This window comes from Theobroma cacao, chromosome 1, assembly GCF_053813885.1.
Source record: "Theobroma cacao isolate CCN51 chromosome 1, ASM5381388v1, whole genome shotgun sequence".
NCBI classification, from domain to species: domain Eukaryota; kingdom Viridiplantae; phylum Streptophyta; class Magnoliopsida; order Malvales; family Malvaceae; genus Theobroma; species Theobroma cacao.
The window spans coordinates 5,166,149-5,181,986 of NC_142639.1; the positions used below are offsets into that span (position 1 = coordinate 5,166,149).

Here is a 15,838-nt window from a genome sequence, read left to right on the forward strand (position 1 = left end):
TGTTCTAGTTTTGACGACAGGGTGAACCAAATGAAATCCGGATTCACTCAGACAAATCAGAATGAAAGGTCAGTTTAGAACAAGACAAAATGCACAGCAACAAACTCCAACTCTCCGAGCCAGCTAACTAGTCATAAACAAACAACACATATCACCTACCAAAAGTTCCTGCCTTATGGGCACTGCATATAAACCTCTATGGAATATGCCATTAGGCTTGTCTCTGTTGTTTGACTAGTGCAACAAAGTCGAAGTCGCGCTTTGTAAAAGCCACCAATCGGGGGGTGGGTGTGATAAAGTAAACTAAATGCACCTTCCAACGTCTAAGAAATGACATCAATCAATCTAAACCTCTCATCCCATTTGATGGCCCAAGAGACAAGGAAGCTGCTTCAGTCTTGTCAATGGGGATTCTTTCTAACGTTTCTTTGTGTTTGTGACTCTTTCCTGGCCTGGTTGTTAAAGAACTGGCATCCATCTCGTGTGAAACTAAAAGGTCAGGACTATAACAATGATATTACAAAATCTAGGACGGTATCCTCTATTCCTCTTCGATTGGTAGAAGAATTATATATTTTTCTTGTATGGAATGGGATTAAAAATAGAATATATATATCTGCAAAGGGGCTTACAGTTACATGAAGCAACCTACATCAAGACATAGTAAGGGAATATAAGAAATATTCCGGAATACTAACAGGAGTTATATACACACACACACACACACACACATTGGAACTAGTATTCTTTTGAGTGTTATCCCTTTGCTTTGCTCATGCATTTTCATCATCCACTAGTGCCTTGGAGATATCCGTATAATATATACGTAAGGATGTCTACGTTCATTCTTTTTAAGGTTTGCAGGCAAAGGAAGACAGTGTTACCTGATAACTAATGACAGAACTATTATCATGCATTTGGATGCATTAGATTCATCATTCATTCATCAAAGTTCATAAAAAATAAAACAAAATTGAAGGGTAACATTGTTGCCCAAATTTTAGTTCAATCTCAAAGAATAGCTAATAAAAGACTGCAATCAAATATATAACAAAATCAAAGAGGGATGTATCGCTAATCTTCTTTTCCTGCTTTCACACCCCCTGTTTCCCTTAAAATTTCTTTATAAGGGACAAACCTATCACAACATAATTATACCTACGACTACAGATTGCCGCTTTCCCCTTTAGCGGTTCAAGCATCTGAGAACTGCCAAATTCTTTTTGGAAGCACTGTAGTTCCGAAGCCGCACACACTAAAGGGTGAATACATATTTCCAGGGTAAATAGCACATAATTGATGTATACCAATCATGCCCTAGCAACTATCTCCTACTGCTTGCTGTCTTGCCCTTGCTTAAGTCAGCAAGCTCCTCAATAAGCTTCCTCTCTTCACTGCTCAACCTTTTTGGAATTTCAACTTGTACACGGACCAACTGATCACCCCTCATGTTGCTTTTATTTAGAACAGGGACACCTTTCTTCGCCATTACAAGGGTGGTGTTTGGTTGGGTCCCAGCTGGTATCTTCAAATCAACCATACCATCCACTGTTGGTACCTTGATCGTTGTTCCCAGAATTGCGTCTATATATGACACTTTGCAGGAATACAATATGTTGGTATCATCACGTTTTAGAACAGGATCTGGGATAACTTCAATAACAACAAAGAGATCACCAGGAGACCCACCTCTCCTTCCAGCATTTCCTTCAGACCGGACCCTTAAACGGCTACCAGAGTCCACACCAGCCGGAACTTTCAAACTGATCCTTTTTGTTCTCCTTACTCGCCCATCACCAGAACATGTATTGCATGGGGTAGAAATTTCCCCTGTACCACCACAGGAAGAGCATGTCATTACCTGCTGGAAGACACCCAATGGAGTCCTTGCAGATGATACAACCTGGCCTTGCCCACCACATGTGGTACATTTGGATGGTTTTGTGCCAGGTTTTGCACCTGACCCGTTACAAGTTCCACAGCTTTCAAGTCTGGTTATCTCAATCTCTTTCTCAACTCCAAAAACTGCTTCCTTAAAATTCAGTACAAGACTGTAATATTCATCCTGCCCATCAACTGCTCTATTCCTGGAACTTCGGCCACCCATGCCCATGCCACCCATACCACCCATGCCCTCAAACAGTGACTCAAACAGATCAAAAGGATTGCTAAAATCCTGGCATGGTAAACAAGCCATCAATGACAAGATGTCGAGAAAATCCAAGGCAGATAATCTTGAAATGAATGATCTTATTCAGCATCAGTCGAATTTAACTTACCCCCATTCCCATACCAGCACCTTTAAGTCCAGCCTCCCCATATTTGTCATATAGAGATCGTTTCTCATCATCTGACAAGACCTAAGCAAACATATTGTGCCTCAAAGATCAGATATCACCACAGGGACTGACACATTTCAGTCATATAAAAGAAACCCAAATAAGAATAACATTGAACTCTTACCTCATATGCATTGCTAATTTCCTTGAATTTCTGCTCCGCCCCAGGATCTCTGCAGAATCAAATAGAATGATTAGAAAAGAAGAATGACAAAAGAGCACTACGATTCAAACATATTTGGATTAAAGAAGATATTGTAACTAGCAACACATTATTTCTGAGGACTTCAGAAGACGAAATATTTTAACCAGAGTCAGAATCTACAACTACCATTCTATATACTCTCCCTTTCAGCAAACATATTTAAAAATATATTGAATACAAACTCAATAAAATATCTACCTCAGGAAATCTAAGACTACTATTTTATTTTCTCTCTTCCAGCTAGCAAATTCTCCTTCTAACCATTATTTAAGCTCTAAATTTAGATATAGATGCCATCAATTTTTTTTATTAAACCCCCGCTTAGGGCATAAAATAGATAGACATCCCTTTCGCCACTTTTCAATTGACAGAATGATTAGATAACTCAAAATACTCAAAAGAAGGTCAGAGTGTGCTCCATATACAGAAATCTGCGAACCCAATTCCTACATCCTGAGATGACGACTTTAAAAGGAAAAAAGATGCGCATTGATCTATCTAATTAATATGATTTCTCTGGGAATTCTAACCTGCACTGTTACAGAATTTCCCTAGCAACAGCCTAACCTATATTTTATAACATCATAAGGAAGATAATTGCTATGATTCAATCAGAATGAGAGAAGCTATTTTTCTCTTTATCATTGTGGTCACTTCTATAGGAAACAGCTTGTACCATCACTGGATCCAAAAATGAAGAAGAAGAAAATGAGGAGAGTAAATTAAAGAAAGAAACATTGACAATTCTCAGAGATTAGACACAACACTATGGCCCAAGTATTCACACACAGGGTTTTTCTAAATAAGTTGTATAGGTAAATAATTAGCCATTTCCAGATGTTCATTTATCTATTTCTTTCTTTCGAGCTTAATTTCCAATGAGTAGATTCTTGCAACCCCAATCCAGTTCTCAGATTGCATCACACCAAATCCCACAAAAATCCAGATAATTACAAACTTGCTGATGAAATCATCTCATGTCTTTTATCTGAACCACATGCTACTAAAATTCAAGTTTCCTAGCACTGCATGTCACATATACATTTTCCAGCTGATGTCAACTGACATAATTTTGTAATGGAACATAGACAACTGTAACAGACAGACAACCATGAATAAAAGGCAAGAGGTACAAGATTATCAACTGACTTGTTCACATCCGGATGATAGCTCCGAGCAAGCTTCCGATAAGCTGTAAAACAAAAGATTTTAAGACTGTAAGATAATATTATACAGGAGATAAGAGCAGACCATTGCAATAGAAATAACAAAGTTTACTTTTGTGGTACTTATAACCAAAAGAGAATCTAGTTTTCATCATGATCAATCACTTGTACATGTATGTAAGTTTACAGTTCAGCAATTTTGAAGCTCCAATGAAATCAAGACAATCATATTCCATAAAAGTTTCTTTTTTCCCCCAGGCAAACAAGCATCAGCCCAGAACTCTCACAAACATTCAATTATCCTAAAGCTTAAAAAGTTCACTTATAAGCCACAACACTCAAACTGAATCAATTACATTTGTTATGGCACCAGCATAATGGATGCAAGCCCCATTTATATACATTAACTCTACTATTCAACTGAAATAATGACTAAGCATTATGAAAGACAGGAACATATTATCAGAATTAGCAAACATAGCTATACTCAAAAGGAACTAAATCCCCAAGAGTACTCATCAAATTCATACATATATCCCTGTCAATTGTCAGTTAGCCACTAATATCCATCAATCAACATAATCTAAATTTAAAAGGTAATGGCAAGAGGCATTCCAAAATAAACCTTGGATAATGGGAAAATGTCAAATATATCCTACTTACAGGCATCTAAGGAAAAATTTATACAAAAGGCTTAAATTGAAAACCATCTAGACTAATTGCATCAGTATTTTGTCTAGAACCACCTTGGCAGCATTCTAGTCATATGCATCATAATCAGCTAGAACATTTTTCATTTGTCATCTAACCAACCATGAATTTTCCTTCAAAACCAAATAGAGACTTCCTTTTGATTAGCCTGCACCTTAAATGTGAATACCACCATATGTCAACTCACCTTGACTGACCAATAGTCTTACATCTCTCTCTAAGATTGCAAGCATTCATTTTATTCCCCTTGAATTACTAAGTATATGTCTTACTTTTATAGAATAAAACGGAGTGATTTTTTCAACTTCCATGCTTGCTTGCTATTTCTACCGATTTATATCCTCCAATGTGTCTTAATTTCTCTTCAAATTAATCCATCCATCATCTCTAAGTTCTCTTTGATTTATCTCATTCAACCCTACCTTCCCTTAAAATTAAGCTTGTGCAATGTTTTAAAACTTTCAATGCAGAAACCCTTAAATCTGTGCAAACTTAAATACAGTAAGTTGCAAAACCATAAATAAGAAATAGATTAGCAAACTAACATAAGCACATAAATGCCACAAGCAATCATGTAAGGAATAAAATAGAATAGTCACCAAAAAAGATATGGTAAGTCAACATACCACTTTTAATTTCAGATTTACTTGAGTTTCTTGACACCCCAAGAATAGAATAAAAGTCCTGCTTATTAAAAACATTATCATGTTAAATTGAGAATGCAAACAGTGAGTAAGATGCCAATTACAGCAATAAAATGGTTACTGAAAGGTTTAGAATAAATAAGTAAATAATGGAAAAACCATTACAGCCTCTATTTTCACCAAAAAATAAAAGCAAAAGGAAACTGGAAGTTTTATACTCACAGTTTCAGCTCTAACAATAAACCGTGCACCCCTACGACGATGTGAAGTCTGAGATGATCCCACAGAGGATAACAATGGTAAGGAATCACGAGAAAATAAGCTCGAACTTGGTGCTCCCAAATAATTTATCCTACTTGTGACTCTGCAAAAGAATAATAAACACCTAAATTATTCTTCCATAGATACCAGCAAATAGAGTGCTATGGCTAGAGGTAATACACACCCCCCCCCCCCCCCCCCCCCCGTTTTTCTCTTTCTCCCTCTCTTTTTAATCAACACAACAAATATAGCCAAGTAAAAGAGGAATTAAGAAAGGGGGTAAATTCGCCCATCTAAATTATGTTCACCAAAATGCTATGAATCAATAAATTCACAAATGTTATGCATGCTGATGAAGAAACCATAAAAGTAAATACCATAACTAACAATAACATTGCAAATTTAGCAATTCCACTTCTATATAAAGCTCCAGAAGCAAATAATTGTAGTCTGACCATTAAATTCAGCAAATTCCATTCTACAAGTAAAACCGTTAAGCAGAAAACTTACCCCGATTGTGTTGTCATTATTCGGTTTGTGACATAAGATCTTATAGTGAACTGAGGACGAATACCCCACTGGGCAACCCATGTACTTCCACAAGGTATAATGGCCATCCAATATGAGGGTAGAGGACCTGATTTACAAGTTTATTCTGAATGACCTTTCACAGGCTGAAATAGATGAAAACTTAAAATTTAGTGTACTCTTGAATGATAAATATGAATATTATTAAAAATTATGAAAATTCAGAATTGATTGACAGCACCATCAAAATGAACTAAGCTCAATACGACGCCTCCTTAAGAGAAAGAAAGTAAAATAAAATAACTAAGACTTTCTTCATGCATCAACAATGTAATACAAAATGGGTTAAAAACAAAATAAATCCAAAGGATATTGCATTTATTCTCATGATCATCATTCACATCAACAGTTACCATTAACATAACAAGAATAAAGAAGAATAAAGAAGATAAAATAAAATAAACCGGTAGACTCCTAATATTGAACTTCACACTTCGCTGCTCATTGTGACAAATCCAAAATCGTAATTTAAAGTAGCTCTATGGAAAATATGGGCTACTATTTGAAAGGCCATGTATTTTCATTAATTATTATGATGAGCACAGCATTTTAACACTATAAAATGGCCACAATTACCATTAACGGTGCAAAAGCCTACATAACCAAAAACAAACCCACAGCAAGATTTCCAAATCTTGAATGCCACACTTTGAATGCCACACTTTGTTCAGACTAACAAATAGTTTCAAAGACTTCAATATCAGGCAAAACCTTAGGAACCATTTTCTGACCCTAGAAACAAGGTTCTATTTAGGCAGCATTAAAACCTGTTCTTGTCCACTGCTTCAAGGCAACGTGCATTTGTTGTGGAATTTGTGCCTTCATTAGTTTTCGTTTAGGAATGTATCGTCATTGCCTTCAAAAGATGTTAACTACTGACGCTTGTTAAAACACATTTCCAATTACCTATCGAAAGCTATTCCTAACTAATCATTCAAGACCAAAAATCACCTGTGCATTTTCTGGCTATTGGTAGCAAAAAGAAAAATCTTTCAAGTAGAAATAAAATGACTTATCCAAATGCTAAGCAAAGCACTTCAAATCCTTCTATCCACTAGGGTAAACTATCCACCACCCAAAAAGAAAAACGGTAAATTAAAAATTCATGAACAACAAAATAAATAAAATAATAATAAAAACACGAAATGACAATAAGTAGCGACCAGATAATTGATAGAACAATAAAATTTTCAATCCGCATGCCTTATGTCAAGAGCTAACACAAACAGGAATTTAGATTTTAAAACAAAAATGAAAGAAAAATAGGGAAATTGAATTCGAAATTAGGGCAAGAATAAGGAGCTAACTTGCGAACCTTTTTGGCTCCAAAGTGGTTCGCTCTCTCTGAGAAGGAAAGAGCGAGAGAGAGAGTATTTGGTGAGGTATGTAGCAGGTGGAGGATGAGGTTAGGGCCTCTAATTCTAAATATTGAATCTTTATTGGGTTTTTTTAGAAAAATGGCTGTCAAGTCTCAACATTGACTTCTTCACCGTTGGATTGATTCGAAGATTTTTGACCTTTTGCTACTGATCGTCCGATTTGTGGAAAGTAATTAGTAGTATTTTTGTTTTTTATGAAGTAATTAGCAGTTTTGCGTGCTCGTCAAACCAAGATTCGTTTTGTAAACTAAAGTAGTAATTTTTTGAAAGAATTGTAAATGTGGTATGAAATTTTAAAATTAATTAAAATTTATTAGTACAAAGTAAAATAATTATAATTGTAATGACATTTTAAAATAAAAGTATTAATATTTTTATGAAGAATGAAGTGATTCAATTTAAAAATGTTTTGTTTGTGCAACTTCTTGTATACATAATAATGCATAAAATATAAGAAATAATTTAATATTTTAAAATAACATAAACTATATATTTTGTACATAATGTATATATATATATATATATATATATATATATATATATATATATATATACATATATAGATATAAGAATTTTGCATTAGTGTTTGTGTATGCACATTTATACTTATTTTGTGCACATAAAAATTTTTAAATGCATAATTGTAAAAACAAAATTCAATATTTATATTTAAATAGGCAAAAAAAATGAAGTTTTTATAGATTTCTTTAATGTTTTAGTATAACTTAAAACTTTGAATTCTTCAACAATTAAAATGAGGGAAAAAATATTTTTATATTATTTAAGTTTAAAACCTTAAAAAATGTATGTTTTGTCAAAATATATTAAATTTGCAATTTTAAGTATCTGGGTCCGATCAAATTTTAATTAAGTCTAGCCCAAATACAATAAAAAATCAAATATATTGTACGATACTTATTAATCTGCTTGTGAATAAATTGATACGTTACCAATTCATGAAAAATTCTATTCTCTTATACATGCAAATCGAATTTACTATAAGTCAAATTGAATCGTATCATACATATTGATTTATAAAAGCTTTACTTTTAATAAAATAATACTATTTTTTCAATATTTAAAATATATTAATTATTATTTAATTAAAAGAACATATGATTATTTTAACTAAAATGTATCATCATATCACAATCATCGCTACAAGTGAAAGCAAAATTTTAAATCAATTGTCCTTAAATCAATTTTTAATAAAATGTAGGTCTAAATTTATTAAAATTGAGCTAACTGAACTAAAAATGTCAAATTGATAAAGTAGAAAGATCAAATTCAAACTTTAATCAATTTTTTTAATAAAGCATGATTTGAACCTTGCATTTTAAGTAAAAAGATCATACACCAATTAATAAGTCAAATGCTCAAATATCAAACTTCAATTAAATTAACGATGAAATGGTGCACTTATTGAAAGAGATTCTATGAAATTATTTTGATTTTGTCTTAATTCTTGTGATTGAGCCTCCAATTAACTTCTCAAAGTGCACAGCTTTAAATAAACAGTTAAAATCGTATTTAATTTCTACAAAGTCTATCTTAATAAATTTCAGTGGGGCATGAATATGAGTCAAAGGAAGAATCCTTTTAGCTTATAGTTTTATGAGATTCTTTTTCTTTTTTTTTTGAATAACAGGATTTCATTACAAGAGGCAGAGTCCCAACAAAAAATGACACCTCAATAACAATTACAACAGCCAATCAGGAATAATCCTGGAGCAGCAAATCACAAGAAAAAAGCAAGCAAGGTGAATTTAGTCGTAAGTTAAATGCGTGAGTACATATGGTGGGTATATTAAAAATAAGGTCTAATTGTGTGCATTGCCGTAATTTTTATCCGAATAGGAGATTGTTGATTGAATATGGTGAATTTATCAAGGAAGAGTTTAATTGTCAGCTGGCACATATATTCACTCCAGGGTAATTTTTTAGGTAAATTCAATGTCCTGCTTAACCCATTTATGCCCGACATAATCACAAGCAATGCCCTCCAAGGTAGATCATCTTGATCTTGGGTTGAGTCTTCATAAGTTTCTCCGGAACCTGCGAAGGCTTAAAGCCACTACTTGTAACTGATGTAATTGACGATTTTGTGTGCCAAGAAAAAGGTACATGCCCGACCTCTTATCCTGAAAGAATCTTAGCTCAACTGATCCGTAAACCCCTGCTTTCAGCATACTTGGTCATGTACAAGGTTCTGGTTGGCTTTTGAGCTAAGCAAACCTGCAAGAAAGATTCTTGCGTCAGATAGTATTAGATTAAACAGATAACTAATGTTTATTAAATGCTCATATTAAATGAAAAGATTTCAGTTTCTCATCCCTTTCGGCGTGCTTGCTCTGAGGTAAAAAGCTCTCAGGTCAGGAATAATCAGAGAGCTAACATTCAATTCAAGAGAGACAGAAAGAGAAAGAGAGACAACTGATGCATTAAACATTAGTACTGTCGCTGGCTAAGTTTGTTAGCATAAAATCAAGGGTCACTGAAATTTTCATTGTAAAATTCTAATCCACTCATTTAAGAGCCACCTGCCCTTTTTTTCTTTGTTTTGGATTTCTTCTGCAGCGCCTGCATCATAAAGCATCTGTTTTTGTCTAGTTCAGTAAAGTAACGAAAAAGTAAAACTCCAATAGAGCCCCCCGTTTCCCTTTGGTCTAAGAGAGTCGAACAAAAAACTTAAGCTGGTATGGATAGTCTTCCTCTTCCCTTCATCATCTTCCTGATCACCCTCTTCACTCCCCTGCACACTTCATCAGCCCCTGGCTCAGCATGCCGGTCCACATGCGGCTCTCTTCAGGTCAAGTACCCCTTTGGCACCGGCTACGGCTGCGGCTCTCCCCGGTTTCAACCCTATGTAACTTGCAGCTCCGACCGTCTCCTCCTGACAACTCATACAGGCTCTTACCCCATCACCTCTGTATCTTACAAAGATTCAACCCTTATCGTAACCCCGCCGTACATGTCCACATGCAGCTCCATGCAACAATCACCCAACTTGGGCCTTGACTGGGCCAGCCCTTTCCAGCTAGGTCCATCAATTTTCCTCCTCCTCTCCTGCACTCCCCCTACGTCCTCCCTCACCATCAAGGGCTCTCCTGTCTGTGATCCTTCCTCCTCAGACCTCTGCGCCTCTATCTACTCTTGCCCTTCCGTCGTCAGCCTCGGCCTCCATTTGTTCCCGCCTACCAACACTTGCTGCGTGTACTCGCCGGCGAATTTTAACAGCAAAGGTGAGTTGGACCTGCGTGCAATGAAATGTATAGGGTATGCATCAATTGCCTCTTTTCAGGATTCTCCAACAGACCCTAGTAGATGGCAGTACGGGGTGACATTGAAGTATACCAATGGAGCGTTTGATGATTATTACATGAACAACAAATGCAATACTTGCGAGGATAGTGGTGGTCTTTGTGGATATTCTCCTCCTAGTAATTCATTTGTCTGCGCATGTAAGAATGGCTTCAATACAACTACAGCTTGCTACAATAACTACAATCCGATTCAGGATGACGAGGATCAGGGGATTACTTGGAGTTCCACTTTATTACCAACCTGTAAGTTGTTTTGTTCTCTTTGTTCTTTATTCTTGATTTATTTTGTTGCTCATGTTGATTAATGTATGAATGTTGGGTACTGGGTAGATGGGGTATTAGATTCTTATGCTTTGGTCGAAAGTGAACTTCAGTTTTGCTAAACCACGTATGATTTGGTTAATCTTTAAGTGGAATATGCCAAGGGATTTGTCTTGGGGCATAAAGGTGTAGTTTCTTTTAGGTAGAGGAAAAAACAAAACTAAAAAGTGAGCGTTGGAAAGTGTAAAGGAATCACTGATATGCTGGTTTTGGCAGGGAAGATTTGGCTGGGATTATTAGCTGGTCTGACTTACTGCCTTGCTGCTTGAGAGCGAGAGAGAGAGAGAGAGGAAGAATGGGCAAGCAGGAGAGGGGCCTCAGTCTTTTTTGAAGCATCTTTTCCTTCGGTTTTTTTTTTTTTTATTTTTCTAATATCCTGCCCTGGCTATGTTTGTAAGTAGTAAATTTTCTGTTAGACTCTTAAGAACTATGCTCCCACTTGGAAAAGTTGTTAAGATAATGTTTAGCCACAAAGGAAGTATGGACGACACGAAACTGTCCGACCACAATGTAAACCAATAACAGGTTTGCTGCACGAGGACTTGTCAAGACATCATCCCCATCGGAATACCCTTTTATTCAAAGCGAGCTTAATTGCAAAGTTCTGGTTCAATTAATGAAATCTGTACATTGATATTGGTATATGATCTTGCGCCTGTATAATTTGATCCAATGTCAAATTGCGAAGTGCCAAATCCAGTACAGATTGTACTAGTTTCTTTGCAAATTATCAACCTTTTTTCAGGGCTACGCCTTTTTCTTTCTGTAGCATGGGATTTCATTCATATCAGATGCCAAGCAGCCTAACCCACTATACAAGAATTACAAAGCCGCTATTAAATGAAGACAACAAGAAGAAAAAGGTAGAACAAGACTAATGCAGACAAAAATTGACAAAACTAATGATATGTGGCGGGGATAAGAATTAATGATATTGTAGATAAACAACCATTTTGGAGCAAGAATGTATAACAGTTCTTCTACAGATTAAATGTCTAAAACAAGCTTCACATGTCATGTCCTGTTCTAAGCACAACTTCTCACCTCCATACTATCCAAGCTGCTTTGCAGACAATATTAGGCATTTGCAAAGAATTAAAGGACAACAATCACTGCCCAAAATTATTTTGATTCTTTGACATTTTCTTCTGCGACTTTAATTCTATCTCAGCTTGACAATTCATATATAAATTTCAAATGCTAGAAGCATGCTTAATCTATGCAATAAGTTTGAATGGCCGGAAGGATTACATTTGATACCATTGAAAAAAGTTGAACATAACTCAGTACAATTATATTTAACCAGCACATTAGTTACACAGAAAAGATATGGAAAGATGGGCAGGGGCATTCAACATAAATGGTGATAAAAAGTCATGAAATTTCCTGCAAAATGGCTGGACACCAATTAAAGGAAGCAGCAAGCACCAGCCAATGGTAAATTCATCCCTGGCAATGGAAAACAATCAAACCAAGAGTTCACCTGTGGCATTAGACTCCATAAGCAACCTTGCTAACTTGCTAACCTTCCAGGGGGTGATAGCTCATAAATTCCCATCATCATAAGTTTATTTATATATAACTATAAGAATTGAGTAATGTCACAAACTTTAAATATAATGTTTTATGAAGGCCCAAAAAATATTTCCTGTTTCATATTCATCCACAAAACACAACACATCCCCAAAATGAAGGCTTATGTGAGAAACCAACAACTCCTGGGTTATCTTCAGTCTTTTGCTTACCTCTCAATCTGTTTTACGGTCATTGCTGTAGTTTCCTTGCTTAACTGGAGGAAGCGGATCAATAAGGAAAGATTTCATATGCTTGTATAGCTCTTTAGGCTTCTCTACATTGATGGCATGCCCTGCATTCTTTATGATCACTAGTTCTGCATTGTCTCCCAGATGCCTGCATTGGCAGCATAAGATCACAATTATACTGCACCCAAATGAAGAGGTCAAAAAGCATGTGTAAATAACAAAACCAATCTCATTTCTCATATATAAAAAAAAAGGATGCACAGGAAGGTTTCAATCAAAGAACTTAAAAATTTCTTTTCATTTACTTCATTAATTGAAGATTCAGAAGATCAGTCCAATCAGGTTAGATTCCAGACTCATACTTTTTAGATGTTCTTTCATGTAAGCAAAAAGGTCATCATATAAAGAGCAGAAAACAGAATTGATGTTTTATCATTATTTAGTCCTTAGAATGACCTTTTCAATCTGTGTCCCAATTCCAAAGGGAATATTTGGTCATGTTCTCCCCAAATTATTAGTGTTGGCTGCAAAAAAGAACAATATTAACTCACTAAAGGCTCAAGAATGAAAAAGACAGCTCTTAACAAATAGGACATGCTATATAGTTGAGGATATGTTGATTAAAATTTTGAACAAAGTACAATAACCTGGGTTATCTTTGGCAGATCTGATAGTTTTCTGTCCTTGTGTAATGCTTGGATCAACTCTTTTCGCTCTTGCAGGTATTCTGTGCACATGACCTGCCAACCAAATTAAATTCTCAACACAAACATAAGGCAATAGTGTAATAGAAAAAGCTTGCTTCCTTGCTAAAACTAACATTAATATCAAAAAAAAGTTGAAAGTTTAGATGAAAACCTAGAAGCATTATGTGGAAGAGAAATCTACTAGTTGGATCACTCAGCTGTGCATGCCAACATCAGTGTGGCAGTGAAGGCAACAAGATTTATTGACTTAATGGTCATTGTATGTTTGTTAAGGGATACATTTTTTTTTTTGAAATTTATTTGTTAAGGGATACATATCCACCAAAATTTGAAACTTTATGACCATCTTAAAATTATGGTCAAAATTAGTGGGAATACAGGACAAAAATTAGACTAGCAGTTTCTGAAAGAAATACACTGATCACAATCAGTCAAGGAACATAAACAACAGAAATCAAAAAGAGAGTCAACAAAATAAGAGTGATACTGTCTAATTACAAAGTTTAATATTGTCAACTCAGAAAAAACGCCCATGAAGCTAACTATTTTCTCATCATAAACTTTTCGAAACCATTTTCCAAAAACTAAGTTTTTTCTATATCAAGGTGACAGCCTGATTATGGAAGAATGTGGAACATCATTCGTTTTAGTTGCTTTTTTGATACTATTTCCTCATCATTCTTGAATGATGTAATTACCAAAAGAGAACAATTCGTACTAGAGTTTTTCTTTGACAGGTACATAGAAGTGAATGCTTGCCGTTATAAACTATAACTGATTTATGATGATGGTAGGAAAATTTTGGATATTTGCTTTGCAAAAGTTAGCAGAAAAATCATCTCTGAGATCAGGTAAGAACTTCAAAAGCAGCAGCAATTAATTTTCCAAAATACTACATCATATGAACATCAAATGGCTCTAATTCATCAACTAAATCATGATTGGAATGTCCTATGTGGAATTAATATTTTCACTATTGTTTTCTTAGCTTCTGCACTTTCTGCAGGCAGCACTCTTGAATACCATAGCAGCAAAACAGCTTTGCTTCTACCATTCCCTTGAAATGAATATGCCCTTGTCATTACTAATAAAGAAGCTATAATCATATAACTTATAACTAGCATGGACACAAAGTAGCTTCTTTCACCCATATTATAGACTCAATACCTACGCAAAGTTTTCAACTCCAAACATCGTTTTCCAAGGATTTGAAACCCAAAACCTCTTTTTCGAAAATATGACTATCAAAGTATCGATTAAGCTACATTCCCACCCTTACACAACAAAGTATTACTATAAAGTATAAACCTCTAACAATTCCCAACAAATGCATTATAAGAAAAAAGAAAGAAAATTCAGCCTTGGCCCAACTATTAGCCTAAAACCAGCAAAAGAAGCCCAAAAATCTAGCACCATTTGTTTATTCAGAGTGACCTAATTGAAAATGAAAAAACAATGATCAAATGAATTAGAGTAGCTTACTCACATGGATGAAATCGTTTAAAAAACAAGAAGGAATTCCTTTAGTAGGCTTATGAAACGAAATCTTCATCAACTCCCTCATCTTATCTGGCGTTTGGGCCAACAACATACTAATAGCCTCATCCACACTCTTCACTTTAAACATCCCTTTCTCCATATCTTTCTCTTCCAAACACACCCCAGCGCAACATAGCACCAACTTATCCAATCTCTCCTTAAACTGCGCAGCCATACTATAACCAACAAAGCCGCCATAACTAATCCCAACAACGCTCATAACCGTAACACCGTAGGCGTCCATGACCCGCATGACATACTGGGCCTGGAACTGCTCCGACCTTTCGGGTCGGGTCGTATAGGATTCTCCGAAGAAGAGGAGGTCCGGGACGTAGACGTTGAAGCGGGACATGAGAGGGGAAACGAAGTCGTTCCATTGCCACATTGCATTGGCACCTATGCCGTGGATGAGGACTAACGTGGGCTTGGATTGAATATGGGCTTTGGGTGCCCAAACGTGCATGACGGTGCCGTCTCCGAGGTCCGTCGTCGATGATCGCAGACCAGCGTTGGAGAAGCTGTAACGGTAGCACCAGTCCCGCGTTGCAGTAAAGCTGAAACACTTAGCCATTTCTTTCCTTTTTTTTTTTTTTTTTCCGAAAAGTGATAATAGCCAAGCAGAAGGAAGAAAAGAAGAGACTTTAAACAAAGATCAAGATGACGTGGTGGGTTTTGATTGGGGGTAAATAAAGCGCCAAATTTTCTCTAACGAATTTTTTTTTTTTTTGGCTGACAGAGAAAGTCAGTGTCTGGATTCCAGAGTTTGGTTTGGTTTTTGGGTTTTTCCTTTGGTTTGTGGGACAAAGTATACGGGAAATTTGGGGATTAAATCAAAGAGGTCGTGGGCAGTTGTTAGGAATAGGGCAGGGCAATGAAGATGAGACATTTCTCG

The 15,838-nt window shown here is 35.7% G+C and overlaps 3 protein-coding genes across 4 annotated transcripts; 1 reads left to right on the plus strand and 2 right to left on the minus strand.

Annotated features, from left to right (window-relative positions):
• Positions 1-963: 963 nt before the first annotated feature.
• On the minus strand, positions 964-7,353 carry LOC18611544 (Molecular chaperone Hsp40/DnaJ family protein). Its single transcript, XM_018114158.2, has 8 exons — positions 7,230-7,353; positions 5,837-6,000; positions 5,288-5,429; positions 5,048-5,105; positions 3,694-3,736; positions 2,464-2,512; positions 2,280-2,360; positions 964-2,176 (listed from the first exon to the last, which is right to left on the minus strand). The coding sequence occupies exons 2-8, from the start codon at positions 5,941-5,943 to the stop codon at positions 1,325-1,327; spliced, it is 1,332 nt and encodes a 443-aa protein (XP_017969647.2). The 5' UTR covers positions 5,944-6,000; positions 7,230-7,353; the 3' UTR covers positions 964-1,324.
• Positions 7,354-9,676: 2,323 nt separating this feature from the next.
• Positions 9,677-11,579, plus strand: LOC18611545 (uncharacterized). The gene is made up of 2 exons (XM_007047850.3): positions 9,677-10,859; positions 11,154-11,579. The coding sequence occupies exons 1-2, from the start codon at positions 9,992-9,994 to the stop codon at positions 11,204-11,206; spliced, it is 921 nt and encodes a 306-aa protein (XP_007047912.3). The 5' UTR covers positions 9,677-9,991; the 3' UTR covers positions 11,207-11,579.
• Positions 11,580-12,488: 909 nt separating this feature from the next.
• Positions 12,489-15,743, minus strand: LOC18611546 (alpha/beta-Hydrolases superfamily protein). 2 transcript variants are annotated; one of them, XM_018119586.2, is made up of 4 exons: positions 14,894-15,743; positions 13,348-13,440; positions 13,157-13,224; positions 12,489-12,878 (listed from the first exon to the last, which is right to left on the minus strand). In XM_018119586.2, exons 1-4 carry the CDS (start codon positions 15,515-15,517, stop codon positions 12,686-12,688), a joined length of 978 nt encoding a protein of 325 aa, XP_017975075.2. In that variant the 5' UTR covers positions 15,518-15,743; the 3' UTR covers positions 12,489-12,685. The 2 variants fall into 2 exon arrangements, with proteins under 2 accessions (XP_017975075.2, XP_017975109.2); XM_018119620.2 differs by having other exon boundaries at positions 12,489-12,848; positions 14,894-15,737.
• Positions 15,744-15,838: the final 95 nt, after the last annotated feature.